At 54.1% G+C, this 18,272-nt stretch overlaps 6 protein-coding genes across 6 annotated transcripts; all 6 read left to right on the forward strand.

Moving 5' to 3' along the window:
- Positions 1–651: 651 nt before the first annotated feature.
- PHYSODRAFT_344025 (hypothetical protein) lies at positions 652–1,544 on the forward strand (the record flags this gene model as incomplete). The annotated part of the gene is made up of 1 exon (XM_009518314.1): positions 652–1,544. Exon 1 carries the CDS (start codon positions 705–707, stop codon positions 1,542–1,544), a length of 840 nt encoding a protein of 279 aa, XP_009516609.1. The 5' UTR covers positions 652–704.
- Positions 1,545–3,326: 1,782 nt separating this feature from the next.
- Positions 3,327–4,362, forward strand: PHYSODRAFT_263495 (hypothetical protein; the record flags this gene model as incomplete). The annotated part of the gene is made up of 3 exons (XM_009518315.1): positions 3,327–3,383; positions 3,450–3,659; positions 3,802–4,362. 3 exons carry the CDS (start codon positions 3,327–3,329, stop codon positions 4,360–4,362), a joined length of 828 nt encoding a protein of 275 aa, XP_009516610.1.
- Positions 4,363–5,802: 1,440 nt separating this feature from the next.
- PHYSODRAFT_464176 (hypothetical protein) lies at positions 5,803–7,532 on the forward strand (the record flags this gene model as incomplete). Its single annotated transcript, XM_009518316.1, has 3 exons — positions 5,803–6,100; positions 6,183–7,322; positions 7,402–7,532. Coding segments are annotated over 3 exons (1,569 nt in total), but the record flags the coding sequence as incomplete, so codon positions are not given.
- A 745-nt stretch (positions 7,533–8,277) lies between these two features.
- On the forward strand, positions 8,278–11,278 carry PHYSODRAFT_476356 (hypothetical protein; the record flags this gene model as incomplete). Its single annotated transcript, XM_009518317.1, has 2 exons — positions 8,278–8,456; positions 8,533–11,278. 2 exons carry the CDS (start codon positions 8,278–8,280, stop codon positions 11,276–11,278), a joined length of 2,925 nt encoding a protein of 974 aa, XP_009516612.1.
- Positions 11,279–11,564: 286 nt separating this feature from the next.
- Positions 11,565–11,879, forward strand: PHYSODRAFT_322869 (hypothetical protein; the record flags this gene model as incomplete). Its single annotated transcript, XM_009518318.1, has 1 exon — positions 11,565–11,879. The coding sequence occupies one exon, from the start codon at positions 11,565–11,567 to the stop codon at positions 11,877–11,879; it is 315 nt and encodes a 104-aa protein (XP_009516613.1).
- Positions 11,880–11,926: 47 nt separating this feature from the next.
- Positions 11,927–15,201, forward strand: PHYSODRAFT_284417 (hypothetical protein). Its single transcript, XM_009518319.1, has one exon. The coding sequence runs from the start codon at positions 12,398–12,400 to the stop codon at positions 12,815–12,817; it is 420 nt and encodes a 139-aa protein (XP_009516614.1). The 5' UTR covers positions 11,927–12,397; the 3' UTR covers positions 12,818–15,201.
- The last annotated feature ends 3,071 nt before the right edge of the window (positions 15,202–18,272 follow it).

Here is an 18,272-nt window from a genome sequence, read left to right on the forward strand (position 1 = left end):
GGAAGCTTGAATAGGTAACAGTGCCCATAGCAAGCAGCCCTCGAGCCTACCTAGGTACGATACAACACCCGCCCAATGCCTGACCAGTCCACAGGATTGAGCGACATCGGCTTCGTCCCACGTTGCTTTGCTCATTTTGATGATCATCAGTTTCCACGTTACTTAAGTACGTCATCAAACCTATGTGTCTTTTTGCATTTTTTTCACATCGATAACTCGCGAGCTGGCTAAAGGGCCTTGTACCATGGCTCCAGGTGGAGGAGCCAACGGAAGCATTCCGTCGTGAAACTCATAGAAAATCTTCATTATTTTTTCACGCGTGGTGAAGTTTTTATTTTCGACAGGAAATGTGTTGACGCGTTGACGAATGTTTGGTGTCGATCGTATGTAAACAGTTTCCGCCTATTTCTGCATCTGGTAATCCAGCCCGCGGGGTTACGCGTTTACGATCAAAGGTGACCCATTGCGGTGACCTCAATTTGAGTTCACTGGCTTGATCCCAGTGTTCCCTCGAGTCCGAGCTCATAACTCATCTCACGCGCTACCCACGAACCAACCTACCCGAGACTCCTTCACTCGATGGAACCCCTCTCCAGAAACTACGCGACGTGCTTCGACCTGAACCAAGGACGGCTCGGGGACGCTCTCGTTGGGCGCGTCGTCCCGCGTGCCCCAGGAGCTAGGCCTACATAGCGGCCAGCAGGATGCTCAACAAGTTTTCCCCCAAGTCAAGCCCGGAAGCTTCAGCGATAGACCTCCCTACCTCGGGCAACACAAACCCCTGGCACAGCCTTCGGGGCTCAGCTGGAAGTCCAAAGCCGAGCGAGAAAAAGGTGACACAAGAAGACAAAGTCGTCAAGCGGCGCGCGCAGTGCAGAGCCAACCAGGCGCGCTATCGCATGAGGCAGCAGAACCGCCAGCTGCAGCTGCAGCAGAGCGTTCAGCAACTGCGAGAGGAAGTCGATCGTCTAAAGCGGGGAGTTGATAGCACTCACTCTGGTCGTCGAACCAAATGCAACCCCTGGGTCATCATTGCTGAGGCTTCTCGCCTAGTGGGCAAAACCTTCTCTTCCCCTTGGAGTGAGCTTCACGGGGAAGAAGCGGCGAGCTTCACGGCCTTCTACCAGGAGTATTTCTCGCCTGACGTGGCCCTGGGGGAGACCTGCGGACTGAAGAGTTTCATGGAACAGGCTTGCCGCTGGTCGACGTACTTCGATCACCCCGATCTTCAGCTCAAGCGGGTCGAGTCGACGGCTCCTGGCGTCATGACTGCTACGGCAAGGCTTAGTGTGACTGTGACAGAACGCTCGATGGGCAGCTTCTTCCCGAGCCTGAAGTGTACACGCCGAGACGATGATAACGATCGCGCAGAGCTGGCTGGAAGGCTTCTAGGTCAGCGACTGCAGCTCAACTGCTCCATTACCTTCTTGCTGGACGAAGAGACCGGCCGTGTCGCGCATTTGGAACGTGACGTTGATTTCGTGGGCCCTTTACTCCGGGTACTCGGCAGCCTAGAGGATGTCTCTAGCGTGCTGCGCGGTTAAAGCACGTCGACTGCTGCGTCCGCAAATGGTCAACCACGGTCGGAGTAGCGAAATGCTTGCAATATAGTACAGGATACACTTCTTTCTCGTTACGATATTGCATCAACGCAACTCTCCTTGTCATACCAAACGGTGCTGCAGCTCCAAACCTAAAATACGGTACCCCCGGGTCCTCTGCCCCCTGTTCCCGCGCGACGTGCATCAGCTGCAAGGCAGCGACCAACCTACCCATTTATCAGGTACGTATGCTAACCCCGGAAGCTGGTTCAACGGATTCGCGTATACTCCCAAGTGCCCCAACCAGTCGATACGACCTCCTTGGACGTGTTGACGGCGATGTGCGGCTGGCAAGAGGAGAACAAGGAAGGACTTTGCAGCATGGGAGACTGGTGATCTCTCATGTGTCCAAACATTTCAAGAACCACCAAGAAAATCGGCATCAAGCTACCAGAAACCCAGAAATTCGGCACAAAGCCATCAGCAATCCGGCATCGAGCCCCCAAGAACTGCGCCCACCGTGGCCAAAGGCATTGCCTTTAATCCAGGTCTCTGGAGTTAGCAATTAACGTAAATAGAGGATCTCTTCACCAGCGGTATCATGTATTTTGGACAGAGCCAACGAGCCGAGGAAGGCAACGCTTGCAGTACTGTATTTGATATAAGCTGCGTTGGTCGCGGTGATCTGCACCACTCGTGATTTCCATGGCTGACGACATACACGTGACCCGGTTTAGTCACGCTGAGAGAGCCTGTGGTCTGTCACACCAAGTATTGGATCATCGCTTCGCGTTTGGAAGCGCCACCTCGTAGTCGTCCCGTAGCGTAAGCTTGGCACCCCGCTCTCCCCTCCCTTCCCTCCCCGCTGTCTCCTGGGGTTCACTCACTTCTGAATCGCCCCTCACTCGTCATGGCAGATCTCCCAGCCTCAGCTTTAATGACCTCGTTTCCACCTCGGAGAACGCCGCCGCGCTAGGTTCAACAAGACTTTGCTCTCAGGAGTGATCGATACACCGATGACAGCCCCGGTCTCCCTTACGTCTATACCACCGACTCGCTGGTGTCGCTCAAAGACACAGCAGCGCCACGCCCAATGCAGGACTTCGTCCAGCCCAACTAACCACGGAAAGCGCCAAGGTGACGGGATAGCGAAAGACACCCAGCTAGTACAAAAAGAGAGATGATGAGCCACCCGCGGACGCGACCGACGCTGACCGTGATGACGGAGCAATTCGATTGTACTCGCAGTGCTTTGGCGATCCTCGCCTGAGGTTGAAGCGCATCGACTCGATCACGCCAGCAGACGCGGACTCGATGATCGAGTCCGCGTCTGCTGGCGTGACGACTGCGTGCGTGAGACTGAGTGTGACGGTGACGGAGTTCACGCTGAAGCCCCCATACATAGGAATATAGTTGCCGAGATGCAGTACATCTGCCCCCTCCCATGCTGCGAGTAAGCCATACATATATCAAAGCGAACAATTTGGCTGTCGATCAAGTCGTCTCATCACGCAGAACAGAATCGAATCGTAAAATGTTTACGGAGAAGTTGAAGGCCTTGGGCGCGCGCGCGTCAACATGGGGTATCGTTCATTGCTGACCATGCAACGTATCTGGGATACGTACCATCCGATTCTCCCACGTAAACTTGACCGACGATAATCACTTTTGCAATTTCATACAGTGTACAGTAGCAGTGAGTCGTTTTGTTGTCGAAGCCTCGCTTGTTTAGTGGCGGTGGCGTGAAACGTTCGATCACTTCACAATTTCCGCGAGCAAGTGACAATGGTTCTGACACTGAACAACGCTAAACGACCCAAATGCACCTACGCTGCTCGACGGGTACGTTCGGCGTCCTCAACTTAATTTGCGTTGATCGCAAGACTAATGTGGCGAATTATGTTGTAGGAGGAAGCGAAGGAGCTACGCGAAGAGATCTGTAGGCTCGAGTCGCAGGTGGCAGTGCTGAAGATCAGGTCCGCCGAGCCTGGACAAGAACAATCGGAAGTTGACGCCAAGCTAAAGCAGACCCAAAAGGAGAACGCTAAGTTGCGCGACAAAGGCAGAAGGCAGCAGCTAGAGGTGGCTAAAATGCAGTCAGCTATGGGCCGATGTCTGGTAGGTGCACTATCTGGGGGCTATTTCTTTGAACAACATAACTTGCAGTGTCTATTTCAATAGGGAACCCAGCAGTCGCACCCGCTGTACACTTACACGGATGGGGAGAAGGCGATGTTTTCGAACGAACTGTTCGAATCAGATGCGCGATTTCTGTGGTGTCCGTTTTGAGACGATGAAGTTCCCTGGGGTCAAGTTTTTGCAGCAAGTGTACGACGCAGCCGTGTATTATCTGACGAATATGGAGATCAGCATCACGGAGCGGCTGGGCCACGTGACCGTCAGGGACGACTACGACTCGTGTCATGGCAGTATGTACAACGCTCGAGTGTTGTCGACGGTTTACGACGATGTCACGCTGGAAACGAGCTCGCTGCTGTTTCCAAAGATGGATGCAGAGGGGAAATACGGGATGGTGGTGCTCGATTCCGTCGACGAGGACGAGTTGTACCCCTACAACTCTGCCACGCGAGTTCGAAAGGATATTTCGGCCACTGCCGTGTTTGTTGCTAGGCGCAAACCAGCGACTAACGGAGTTGAAGGCGAACTTGTCGTGACGATGATAAGGGCGGCTTTCTTGAAAATCCATCGGCCACAGTTCCCGCTCTCCGAGGAGACGCTGCACGAACTCTCGACTGGGATTATGGCGTGGGGCGACGTCATGGTCAAGACGATCCGCAGCATAGTGTACGGAGCCTGCTAGCAATATCACCAAGCGTAGCCTAAACTTGGTATAATGTCCATGTTCTTCTCTTGTGAGCCCTCCACCTCGTTTGCGTCCTCTCTGTACACCGTGAAAAAGAGAATTGATGCTTACTGGTGGGTATATGATACCATAGGTACTGTTAGACTACTCCGGTGAGATAGAGGAGAGAATCCACTGCTGTTACTCGTGGTAGCTGAGTCGACAGGCTGTTGCGGAGCAAAATGTACGAAGAGCAATGCCAGCATCAGCAACACGTCAATACTGGCAAGTTCAATGTCGAAGTTGAAGTGCACCATCTAATGAAAGGCGTACAAGTAGGTGAATTCTGCACGTACGGATAATCATGATCAAATATGCAACGGCAACTTTTTCAATTAGAGGCCAAGACCGTACTTATACAGGATCATTTCTATAGTACAACTTATTCTACTTGACTTTCCGAGTAGACAACCTCAATAACTTTGATGATCGTATTCGACTTCATTCATTGACTCGGGATGTCGGTGGTTGCAGTGCTGGGTCCTTGTTTGGACCTGGTCTCCCTCATTGATGAACGTCCGCTGTCGCTATTCCAAGGCAGCGAGAGTGAGTGGAGTGATATGAGAAGTTATTGATTCTACATCTCCTTTTTTCCTTGTTACTCGAAGTACATTCATATGAGACAACGGCGAACAAAATGTTACTAACGCGCCATTGAGAGTTATCGAGATAATCGACTTTAAAGTTCACCAATCAGAATTCGTACCTATCCAGACATCGAAAATTTAAAAGTGAAAATTACTCGTAGAACGCGGAAAAGACTTTAATGCGATTGCCTTTAACAAGAGCTTTCTGATAATATACGATAAGCAAATTTTGAGAAAGAATTGAAGTCACTATCGTTCAAAACGTGGTAGGATTTTGACCCTTATCAAGTGCCGACAACTCCTCGAATTTTCAACATTTCGATGCAAAGAAGGGCTCAAAATGTGCGCAAGACAGCGCTCTTCACGATAAATCGCGATTCGTACTTAGGTTCGTAAGTAATTTTTTGTTTGCCGCCGTATATTTTACGTGCATTATTGTACTCTTCTGGACCGCCTGTTACTGCCGCATCATGCAGCACACCTTTGGCATGCTAATTTCATTTGAGTACATTGAGTACACGGTATGTTCTACATGCATTAATATACTACTTAACTAAGTACTCTAGTAGGATACTTACATCAAGAGTACAAGTTTACCTTCAGTGGAACCAATTTGAACACCAAACTCCCCTATAATTGCAGTTGGTACCGTATCATGCTCAATTTTGTTGTCTTTCTTTTAAAGTTTATTTAGAAACGTTTCTAATCAGCAGTAACTGAGTTTGATTATACCGCACTACTTGGGCTCCAGTAGTTGGACGTCATGGCGGCCATGGCGTCGCCGAGCCCGCCTCCTGACGCCGCCGCTGCTATATCTGCGCCCAAGCGGCCGGCGTTGACGACACTGCGCAGCAGCCAGCGCGGCGTGGCCATGTCCAACGAGAAGCGGCCGCCGCGCGAGCTGCTCAAGAAAATCGGCCTCAGCGGCAAAGAAGTCGTGAAAATCATCAAGGAGCGCAAGTGGGAGATCGTGGAACCGCACGGCCTCCAGCAGCAGAAACTGTACTACGTCCCCGGCGCAAAGGAGAGAGAAGAAGAGGTAGAACTGAAGCAGCGACGGGACTTTTTCGTGGGCGAGGGCGAGCTCTACGCTTTCATTTTGAAACAAGGTAGGGCGACTCTACCTTGTCAGCGGGCTGAAAAAGTAGAACGGGTAGAATGACCAACTAAGTGGTTGCTATTGTCATTTAGGTGGACTACGCTATTTGCTGCCGGATGAGGACTTCTCCACCGAGTCGGACGAGTCCGAGGTAGAACCCACGCAGCCGTCCAAGCCCTCGCAGGAGGAATCCAACGCCGACGCTAACTCTACCAATCCTGCTACCGGAGAACAAAACTCTGCAAAAGAGAGCGACGGATTAGGAGACTCGTCCGACTCTGCAGACGGTGAAGCTGCTGGCGCAGGCTCGGACCAGCGCAGGTGGAAGCGCCGGAAGAAACTCTCCACGGCTCGGAGCAAGTCCACGGAGAAGGCTGCACCGGAGAAGTCTGCACACGTCAAGGCCCCGCCGCCCAAGCGTCGACGGAAGACTGGGAAGAAGAATTCTGCCGCTGACGACGACGAGCAGGACAGGGACGACATTCGCGTGAGTCCGCGCATTAAATTGGAGCAGGCCACCTACGTCGGCGTCGGGCAGCAGGCAGAATTCAGCGAGTACATGTCGTCGTTGACGGCGCGCGGCTGGCGAGCGCAGTTGCTGCAGGACGTGGACGTGCACTTGCTTCGATCGACCGCCGCTGTGGACCGACGACATCGCGCGTTGGAGGCTGCGGTCGAAGGGCAGAAGAGGAGCGGGAGACCGACGGAAGGCGTCGGCCCGCACGTGCAGGATGCAGCGGAGATTCTCCAAGAGCTGGAGGGGCTCGAGTGCAGCATCCGCGCGTCTCAGGACGACCTGTCGACCATGACCGAGGCGGTGATCGTGCAGGCGGAGAGATCCACTGTTCCGGATCGCATCGACCCCGTAGGCCGCATCGGGATCCCAGGCTTCGTGTCGACAGGGTCGGGGAGTCTTGTACTCATGCGCGATATCGAGCGCTACCTGCTGCTCTTCGTTGCTGCTGTGCGTCGCTACCAACGGACAAGGAGAGCCGTCTCAGCCAACGAACCCACAAGCGGTTCATCCACCAAAGCGGGGAAGCGAGCAGACCTGCGGGCGCTTCAACTGCGCATCGAAGAGTCCAAGACGGAGCTGCAGGAGCTGGCCGAGATGGTCAGCGTAGAGGTGAAGAAGCAGACGCAGACGTGCCAAGACGCAGACTGGAGTGCTGCTGGCCAGGATGCCGCTACGTCCGATACTGCATATACGACGTCTCAGAACTCCTCTCAGAGTACTTCACAGAGCACCGCGAGGCCTGTACGTGCAGATGCCGAGTAACTCGACCCTCCCTCCCTCCCTCCCTCCCAGAGTTCAGCTGTCTAACGACTTACCTGCGTGTGGACAGACGGACTGCGAGGCGGACGTCGACACGGACCACGACGAGTCTTCCAGCCAGCAGAGCGGGGCGTCCTCGCCTCGAAGACTTGAAGGGGGTCAGTGGCTGGTCTGAAGACGAACGAACGAACGGCTAGACGCTTTTGTATTCTTCTTCTCATGTGTGCTTCAGGAAATAGAGAACTTATCCTGTCATGACTTTGGGCGTGACATCTAATTGGCTGGTGGGCACTTCAACTACAAGATCGCGACGCTTAGCTGAGCCGAGTCCGCCGCACCGCTTCGCGCGCAGTGCAAGGTATCTCATCTAAGACGACGATGTCGGACAGTCAGCTTCTCCGCCACGAGCACAGCGGCTACGGAGCCATTTCGCCGGTGAAGCGCGCGCTGCAGCAACTTCACAGCCCGCCACATCATCACCAGCACGCGCTCAACTTCGGTAAGGCCAAGCAGGCGCCGTCATTCTTGCGTTTGCCGCTGCTAATGCGTCGATGATAATGCTACGTACGTAACAGAGCCGGAGAGCGGAGATTTGTCCTCCACCACCAAGATCCTCAGCGACGGACATGGCTCGCGCAGTCGCGATCGTCTCAGTCGGTACGGACACAAGAAGGCTCCGCTTTTCATCCTTCTTTCACCTTGATCCCTGTGGCTAAGGTGCCTTGTTCGTGCAGGTACCTGGATCACAGCTCGTTCGGGGTGGGGCTGGACGTCTTCCTGGTGCTGGTCTCCATCGTCTTCGCGAGCTCGTACATTGCCAACACCTACGTCCCCTCCAACGACGTACGTCGAGGGTTTATTTCCTTCGCCATTGCCTCGGTTGAGAGGACTTACCGTGTTTCATTCGGCAGATGCCGTACAGCTTGTGGATGACGGACATTGTTTGCGCTGGAATCCTGGCTGCGGACTTCTTGTTCCGTGGCATCTACCTCTCGAGTCGCCGTCGGGACTACATGCTGTCATTCCCGGGACTTGTGACTCTCGCTGTGGTGCTTCCCGTGCTGCCAACGTCGTTCTTCCTCCAGTACCAGTTGAGTAGCGCCGTGTGCATGAAGGAGAGTTCTGAAGTTTGTCTAGACTAACTTGTTGGCTTTCTGTTGTGACAGCACTTTCTGGTACGGCATTTCAGACTGGCGATTCCTGTACCCGATGCGCTTCGTCACGTGCTACATCGAGGCCAAGGCGGTGCTGAGTCGCTGCCACGGACTCATGTCCCCCGTGCAGCAGTTCGCCATGCTGTGCTACCTGCAGCTGACGATTATCATCGCTGTCGCCGCGGGGGTTATCCAGATCGCGGAGACTGCAGACGAGAAGTACGCGGATGGGAACTTGGGCGAGTGGACATTCTTCAACTCGTTCTTCAACTCGGTGCTGGCCTTTGTGACGATCCAGTCGCCGCCCGCCGACAATCCGCTGGCTAAGGTCTGCGTGGGTGCCCTCGTGCTCGTCCTCATCCTGGTGGTGCCGTACCAGGTTTCCCAGATTCTGGCGCTTGGTAGCTCCTTCTCCCCGTACGAACTGGCAAGCCACACTCCGTCCCCGACCAGCAAGCACATTATCCTCTGTGGAGATCTGACCCCGTCACGCATCGACCATTTCTTCCGAGAGGTCTTCCACGATGATCACGACCTGGTGGACATCAACGTGGTGGTGCTGAGCGAGGAGGAGCCGGCCACGTCGCTCATCTCGCTGCTCATGGACCCGTTCTTCGAGAAGCGCGCGAGTTTCATCCAAGGTTCACTCCTGGACGTCGATGACGCTCAGCGAGCTGCCTGTGGGTCAGCCGACGCCATCTTCATTCTGGCTCGACGTGTCGCCGGAGAGACCCCCGCCAGTTGCGACCACCGAGCATTGATGCGAGTGCTAGCAGCTCGACGAGAGGCTCCAAAGGCTCGCGTGTTCGCACAGCTCCACTTGTCGGCGAACCGACACCTTGTCGCTGACTTGGGCGTGTCGAGTGTGCTCTGCTTCTCGGAGGTCATGCACTCGCTGCTCGGTCAGAACTGCGTGTGTCCGGGCTTCTCGACGTTCATGTACAGCCTCACGTCGACGTCCAGCTACGACTCCAGCAGCGACTACGACGAACCCCCGGCAGCGGACGCGTCGTGGGAAGACCGCTACTTGCACGGGTCCAGTCACGAGGTGTACTCTGTGGAGCTGCCTCCAGCTGCTGTTGTCTACGGTAAGACGTTCTCGGAGGTGGCTTCGTTGGCGTACGCCCAGTGCTCTGGAGTGATCGTGTTTGCGATCACCACAGCCGAGTCTTCAAAGGGGAACGGAGGCAAGCTGCTGCTAAACCCTGGAGATTCCTACACGTGCGTCGGGGAGGAGACGGTGTTCGTGATTGCCCAAGACCGACGCGAGGCCAGCGCCGTGACGGACATGCAACCGAGTGACTCGATGCCGGACGCTTGGACCGCTCAGCGCAGAGGCTCCAAGTCGAGGCAACTCTCTCGCGGTGCTAGTAGCAAGGCGAAGCGTCTCTCAATGACTGGCAGCAGCAGCACTGGGAATGATACACCCAGCAGTCTGGGGGATTCCGAGATGTCTTCGCCCCACCGACGACAGTCGCGGTTTGTCAATTGGCAGGCCGAAGCTGCGAGCCCCGCGTCGACGTTCAGTCAGGAGAACCGAGGCGCGTGGAAGCCCGAAGACGACGACGACGATCCTCTGGCCATCAAGACGAGCGGACTCTCTCCTACCAACACCATCAGTGCCGAAGCAGCGGTCATTCAAGACGTGGCAGCCTTGCACTTTGAGGTCGGCCACATCGTTGTCTGTGTGCTGTCTCCTTCGTCGTTCCCGCACCACCTCGAGTACCTCATCGGGCCACTACGCGTGCGTGCGCTGCGTCAACACCGTCCAGTGGTGATTGTGACTGCGCCTCTGCCGGAAGTGGACGACTACGAGCACTTCTACCGCTTCCAAGGCATCCACTTCATCGTGGGGGACCCGTTCCGCCAAAGTACACTACGGAGAGCTGGCGTCCAGCGCGCCTTCCGCATCGTGCTCATGGGTGCGGAGGGCGAAGTGTCCGACACCGGCACGTCCGAGCTGCTCCAGGACGCGGCCTGTATCGCGCTGCACAAGACCATCACGACGTTCATCGGCCCCACACAGGCGCCTCGCATCATCACGGAGCTCGTGAACCGGGCCAACGTGCACTTCATCGCCCAGAACCTCTCGGTCAGCGGCTGGTTCCCGCTCGCGGAGTGTGACGCTGCGGCCGCGTCCACGTCGTCGCTGGAGTTGGCGCGCAACTTCGCCGTGTCACCCGCGTTCGCCGCCGGCCTCACGTACAGCACCTCGCTCTGTGACAGTCTGCTGATCAACCAGTTCTTCAACGCGCGCATCAAGAACATCCTGCGCGAGTTCATCTTCGCCTCGTGGACGGACGGAGGGGTGGGCACTCTACCCAGCACCCCCGCGACGGCTGGAGGTTTTGGAGAAGCGGTAGTGTCCCCAACGCTGTCGACCTCGTCGGCTATGGGCGTGCAGCGCAGCTCCCTCTTCGCCGTGGAAGTGCCGATGGACTTTGTGGGGAGAACGTTCGAGTTCGTCTTCCACTATCTGCTCTCGTCGGACGGCATCCTGGTCATCGGACTCTACCGCTGCCGTCCGGACGCCATGCTGCACTCGTCGTCGTCGGTCCGCTTGCTCACTGAAGGACGGTGGACGAACGAGACGAAACGTGACCCGAGAGCGCGCATTGAAGTCCCCGAGAGGGACCGCAGCGTGCCCTTCGGCTACGTGTACGTGAACCCGCAGCCGCATGAAGTGCTCACGGGCAACGACCTGCTCTACGTGCTGTCGGACATTCAACCGTGCTGGGCCGAGGCCGACAAGGACTAGGCGTTTGCTATTATACAGTACAGACGTTAGGGAGGTTTACGCGGAGCTGATGGTGGTTATTCGCCGTGCTTGGCCAGTTCCATTCGTATTCCGCAGCGTTGAATACGAAGGAAACTGGCACACCAACACGTGCATCCATTGGCGAAGACTGGTAGTATTCATAGTTCTCACTCCATCAAGCGCGCAATAACTCGGCGGAATCTTCATCCCATGCGGAACAGTTTCTCCGCGCTGCTGGTGATAGCGATCACCTTCGTCCACCTCGCAGTCGCGGACAAGGCTGTCGATGCAGAAACCTCCACGAAGCGAGGGCGTTCTCAAGTCAATCGCCAAGGGAAAAGTCGAGCGTCTCGGCGAGGAGGAGCGAGGGGATCTGAGCAAACTGTCGTCGCTCGTGGGCCTGAGCAAGGGTCCGCCCAAGCTCACGAAGGCCAATGTGGACAAACTCCAGACGATCGCCCGGAGAGGTCCTGATAAACCTTCCAGCGTTGGAGAGATTATGGGCTACACTTTCGTCGGCTCAATGCTGGCATTTCTGGCATACTTGCAGTTCGGCCTTGGGTTGGGCTCAGCCAAAATGGGCAGCCCGACAGCCAACTGACGCGAATACAGCAGCAACTTGACATGCGTTGATCGCCGACAAGGTCATAGGATGTCGTTAGCGAACAATGCTAAGTGACAACAATGTACCTCACTGAAAACTGAACTTGACATGCGTTCATTATTCTCTCTTGTGGTTCGAAATCTTCTCTACTTGGTGCAATGCAACCAAACTACTGCCCTTGAACGACAGCTCTTCGACATTACCGTTCTTCTTCGAGTGGGCTTTACCTTTACCTCCCTGGGATTGATATCCATAGCCATTCCGAGTTGCTGAAGTGATGAACATGCGCGGGCTTTCTCTTGATCCAGCCGTCATCCGTACATCTGGGTCCGCATTTTCCCAGGCAGGAACTTCCTGCCAGGAAGGAGCCACTGCCCCAGCCTCACGATCTCGACCAGTATCCCCGTGTCCTTGATTGGACTGTACAGTCTCCACTTCGGAATCCGCTGTCAAACACGCAAGCACGGCCGCTCTTCATTGTCACAAGCTCCTTCCTCCCCCAGGAAGTTCTCATCATGCGGACACGTTTCTTGGCTCTGGTGGTGGCCATCGCCTTCGTGGCAAGCTTCCTCGAGTTCGCAGTCGCCGAGAAGGCCGTCGACGTGGAAGACACGACCAAGCTCCTGCGGGAGGGCGTCCTCAAGCCCATCGAGAAGGAACGAGCCACGCCTCTGAGCGAAGAAGAGGAGCGAGGAGCCAAGGAAGCGGTCACCAAAGTCACGTCTCTCCTGGGCCTGAACAAGGGCCCGACCAGGCTCACGCAGGACAAGCTCGACAAGCTCCAGACGTATGCGCACAGCAACCCCAGCAAGTGGTATGCGATGGTGTACTACGTGTCCAACGTGTTGGGCCTCGCACTAACAGCGTTCGCATTCTACGGCTTTATCTTCCTCGGCTGGAAGCCGGCAACAATGGGCAGCCCACGAGCCAACTGATTCGCTTGTTGCGTCGGGGTCTTGTCAAACTATCAAATATATGGGGCAGTAACTCTGCATTTTTCTGGCGCTCTCTTTATGAGTCGTGCGGCACGACGTAGGGCACGACTCGTGCCCTACTGCAAGTCGCACTGTTACATGTACGAAGATTCACGAACGACTTCAATTGGGAACAGGGTGAATCAACGACATAAATGTTTTACACTGCCAACCCAACGGTTGAGTCATAGCAGCCTCTAACGACCCAGCCTTTGAGATCCAGCTTTTCAGGGTTTAGTGCTATGTTTGATGTGTTCTCAAATTTTACTTGACTCTCCGGAAGACGTTGTGAGGGGGGGGGGGAAGCCTGGTAAATTCAAAAACGTGTTCCTTGGTTCCTGTGACAATGACCGATACTGCATCGTTGTAGTGCTGTGGAAAGTGTGTTCATTTTCACTTGGAAGCGTGAAGACAGCCAAAGTCAAGAAAAAAAGAAAATGTAGAATCAATAACCTCTCATATCACTCCACTCACTTACGCTGCCTTGGAATAGCGACAGCGGACGTTCATCAATGAGGGAGACCAGGTCCAAACAAGGACCCAGCACTGCAACCACCGACATCCCGAGTCAATGCGGAAAGTCAAGTAGAATAAGTTGTACTATAGAAATGATCCTGTATAAGTACGGTCTTGGCCTCTAATTGAAAAAGTTGCCGTTTCCTATTCGATCATGATTATCCGTACGTGCAGCATTTGCAACTTGTACGGATTTCATTGGTTGGTGCACTTCAACTTCGACCAGGCTCAACAGTGTTGACCGTGCTGCTATCCCACAATTCTCTATCGCTGCGGGGGGCAGATGAGAATGGCTAACCCGTGAAGAGGGTGCAGACGTGGTGGAGGGCTCACAAGAGCTGAGGTGTCAAGCGTGAATGAATATTATACCAAAGTTTAGACTGATCTTGGTGATACCGCTAGCAAGCTCCGTAAACTATACCGCGGATCGTCGTGACCATGACGCCCTCCCACGCCATAATCCCAGTCGAGAGTTCGTGCAGCGTCTCCTCGGAGAGCGGGAACTGTGGCCGATGGATTTCAAGAAAGCCGCCCTTATCATCATCACCACCACCTCGCCTGGAGCCCCATCAGTCGACGGCTTTCGACTTGCAGTAAACACGGCAGTGGCCGAAATATCCTTTCGAACACGCGTGCAGAGCTGAAGGGGTACCGCTCGTCCTCGTCGACGGAATCGAGCATCACCATCCCGTATTTCCCCTCTGCATCCATCTTTGGAAACAGCAGCGAGCTCGTTTCCAGCGTGACATCGTCGTAAACCGTCGACAACACTCGAGCGTTGTACATACTGCCATGACACGAGTCGTAGTCGTCCCTGACGGTCACGTGGCCCAGCCGCTCCGTGATGCTGATCTCCATATTCGTCAGATAATACACGGCTGCGTCGTACACTTGCTGCAGAGACTTGACCCCAGGGAACTTCATCGTCTCAAAACGGACACCACAGAAATCGCGCCTCTGATTCGAACAGTTCGTTCGAAAACATCATCTTCTCCCCATCCAGCAAGTGCTTGGGGTCCATAACGAAGTTGTAGGCGTTGCGAAGCTTCTCCTCTCAGATGGACATCAGAGAGTGCCCATGCATCCTGCCAGATATTCATAGTGAAAGCCAGCGACTCATTATCGATCACTGCTTCAATTGTATAGAATTATTCGCGCAGGCTTCCTTTTATCTTTTTGCCTGAAATTCACAGTTCGTTAGGACTGTGTCTGGTACACGTGCTTTCGGATTTGTACCCCAGGCCTGGGGTACAATTGTCCCCCCGAGTCCTTTTATTATTTCATTTTTGCGTTACTTCGCTAACTTCCATCACTTTTTAGCGCTACTTCGCTTACTCAAAATACCGGTTTTTATTGTTACTTTACTTGCTGTTATTTCAATTGTGTACTGGTTACCCCAGTTCGTATTGTATTGTATTGTAAACGTTTAGTGCGCCTTACGCTTTAGGGAAAAAGTGATGTACACTCTCCAAGCGTGGTCCACACCACTAACTCCAATAGTGGGCGACCACTAATTGAGCTCCTACTGTCTTCTCCGGCACGATCAGCATACGTCGGCAATGAATGGCTCCCCCTTCGCGGAGACGCGCTAGGCCTTGGTGGCGGCAGTCCGCTGCTTCCGTCGCCCGTATCGGTCTTGTAGTCTTGGTTCAGCTAGGTACTCGGGTCACAACTCCTTTCCCCGGCAACTGCTGTCGTGGCCGCAACAAACCACGCAGTCTCAGCCAGCACGCCCTTGTTCTTCGGTCTTGTGTTGTTCCTGCGCCTTATGCTGATCCCCTTGAGCACCTTCCCTTGACGGTTGACGGCTGCAGCAGCCACCCCTCCCCCCCCCCCTCGCGGGCGCTCGCGCCTCACCGCCGAATCAGCTTCCTGGGCGATGCCGTAGTCATCAACCCACGTGAAGTCGGTGGCTGAGCACTGAGCGCGCTTGGTTTGTCCGCTACCGCCACCGCGAGTCGTACCCGTGTCGAGTTCTCAGCCCAGAGACACTAGCCTCACATCCTTGTCCGTCTAAGAACTGAGGGCGCCCGCGGCGGAGCCGCATTAGCGCCCCCGAGAACGACGCCGCGGCGCCGCTCCCCAGGAGGGCGTCACCCCAACCCGTACCAGGATTACATCTCGACTACTACAATTAATTGCGCATTGAACAGCTCGATGTAAAGTTGAGTCCCCTTAACGGGTTACTAAAAAAAATAGTCTGTCGATGTGTTTGAAAAAGTTTGGCCTTATGGATCGAGAGCTATACTACATTCATAAAGTGTACTGTGAGGAAACCATACTCCCACAAACGTTCTAATCAAAAGAGTGCGACCAGTGCCTCAGATAAATTCAGCATGAGGTACAATCGATAACGCAAGACTGATGTATGTCTACGCGCCATAACCGAGAGATGGCCAAGTGCTGTCGCATATTGACAGATAAGCTGGAAGTTCCGGTTTATCCGGTCGGTAACATATCTGCACCTGGTTGAGTAAAATTTCTGTCATGCATTATTGCCACTAGCATTTTTACCCAGCGAAGGGCTGACGAAACACCCAGGTGGAATACTTCAGAAGTATTCCACCTGGGTGTGCTTAGCGACAAGTAGATCTTAAAAGTTTATACACGGGGAACTTGCAACGGTCATTTTTTGTTTAGATTCGCGTCTTGATGATCAAGGCCTATTTCACTCAAACAGGGTTTTAGAAAATGCTTACGTCTTCACAGTCTTCAATGTAGCTTTGTGAGGAGAGCGTGCTAACGATAATTTTAAGTTTTGAAAAAGTATTAATACAATTAACCTTACTTAAGCTCCTGCCTAGTGAGTTCTGTCTTGTAAGGATGCGTACATATAGTCGCTTACTGCGGCTAGCACTCAAAACACCACAGCTAGGATAGACGCAACTAATACACCACAATTAACCTTCTTACGAACTGCGATACTGGTACGAGTTGGGGTGACGCCCTCCCGGGGAGCGGCGCCGCGGCGTCGTTCTCGGAGGCGCTAATGCGGCTCCGCCGCGGGCGCCCTCAGTTCTTAGACGGACAAGGATGTGAGGCTAGTGTCTCTGGGCTGAGAACTCGACACGGGTACGACTCGCGGTGGCGGTAGCGGACAAACCAAGCGCGCTCAGTGCTCACCCACCGACTTCATGTGGGTTGATGACTACGGCATCGCCCAGGAAGCTGATTCGGCGGTGAGGCGCGAGCGCCCGCGAGGGGGGGGGGAGGGGTGGCTGCTGCAGCCGTCAACCGTCAAGGGAAGGTGCTCAAGGGGATCAGCATAAGGCGCAGGAACAACACAAGACCGAAGAACAAGGGCGTGCTGGCTGAGACTGCGTGGTTTGTTGCGGCCACGACAGCAGTTGCCGGGGAAAGGAGTTGTGACCCGAGTACCTAGCTGAACCAAGACTACAAGACCGATACGGGCGACGGAAGCAGCGGACTGCCGCCACCAAGGCCTAGCGCGTCTCCGCGAAGGGGGAGCCATTCATTGCCGACGTATGCTGATCGTGCCGGAGAAGACAGTAGGAGCTCAATTAGTGGTCGCCCACTATTGGAGTTAGTGGTGTGGACCACGCTTGGAGAGTGTACATCACTTTTTCCCTAAAGCGTAAGGCGCACTAAACGTTTACAATACAATACAATACAGTCGAGATGTAGCTAAATGGTTATCACACTAACAACGCTGCAGAGCAACTAAATATATTTATTTCCAAATGAAAAAAGTCGCAAGCGACTTGGGCGCGCCTCACTTGCGGCGCACCAGTCGCACATCTCCTCTCAGCTTACGTTAACGCTCTAGCATATATCAAGATAGTCTTGCGTTCTTCGGGTTCGGTCACAAGACGCGCCTGCACAGGATCCGGGTTCGCAGCGAGTAGATTTTCTCTCAGTCGGACGCCTTTACACACGTGCTGGTAGACCCTTCCAACTAAACTTTGTCCTTTCGACTCGTCCTTGAGATCGTGATACAGAGTCGTGACCTATTCCAGCAACGAACGCCTCGATCATGTCCTGACTAGTATTAAGATCAGACAATATTAGTGAAGTTGCCGATACCGCAGCAATTGCAGACGAGCACATTCGTGCTGCACGTATTTGTGGCCTGAGTGGGCCTTTTCTAGCTACTTTCGGCATCGAATCACCCCCTAGAGCACCAGCACGTCCAACGCGTCGCATTCTACAGTACAACCAGTGAAAAATTAAGTTTAGGCCAAGTTTCCATGTCATGAGTAAATGGGAGGGGGTACCTGAAGACTCAAGCGGAGGTTGCTGCTCCTTCTTTCCCTTATGCGAGCATCCAGTTCATGTCCGTTCTCCTGTTCAGCAAATTCTAAAATGACATTCAGCGAGCCGGCCCCGCTCGGATCAGGAACATCATGGCCTATACCTCCATCTAAAGGCCTTCTGACCTATACCTTTACTCTTTGTCCCCTCAGGGGACTCCCCTGAATTATGTGTCCAACACTAGTTAATCCGCATACAAATTCTTAGATAAATCGTCCCAATACAACAGTAAGTCATTCGAATGCATACAAAACTCAATATATTAGATTTCAATACAAAACTCAAGTAATTAATTCTGGCGATACCGACGGCAAGCCCCGCGGCATTCGGCGTCAACTCAACCGGCGGGTCGAGGCACATCGCCATTCGTTCGATGGTGTTTGACGGCCGCTGATTGGCCAGTCTGGACAGATGACGATGACTCGTCGACATTCAAGCTCGAGCCGTGGTGTGTCCACACAACACCGGGACTTCAAGGACGACCCGAACCTACGGCGAACTTTGGCCTGAGTTCCGCACCTAAGGCGACTCTTCGAGTCATCGGGAGGCCGTCCGAGCCTTCAAGAGGGCTCTGAAGAGTCGGGTGGTTACCTGGAAGATCCAAAACGGACACGTCTAGACTATATAT

The sequence above is a fragment of the Phytophthora sojae genome (genome assembly GCF_000149755.1).
Source record: "Phytophthora sojae unplaced genomic scaffold PHYSOscaffold_1, whole genome shotgun sequence".
NCBI lineage: Eukaryota > Oomycota > Peronosporomycetes > Peronosporales > Peronosporaceae > Phytophthora > Phytophthora sojae.

Bases quoted from the DNA above. Each gene is read 5' to 3' on its own strand.
- PHYSODRAFT_284417 (XM_009518319.1), top strand. From the start codon at position 12,398: ATGCGGACACGTTTCTTGGCTCTGGTGGTGGCCATCGCCTTCGTGGCA.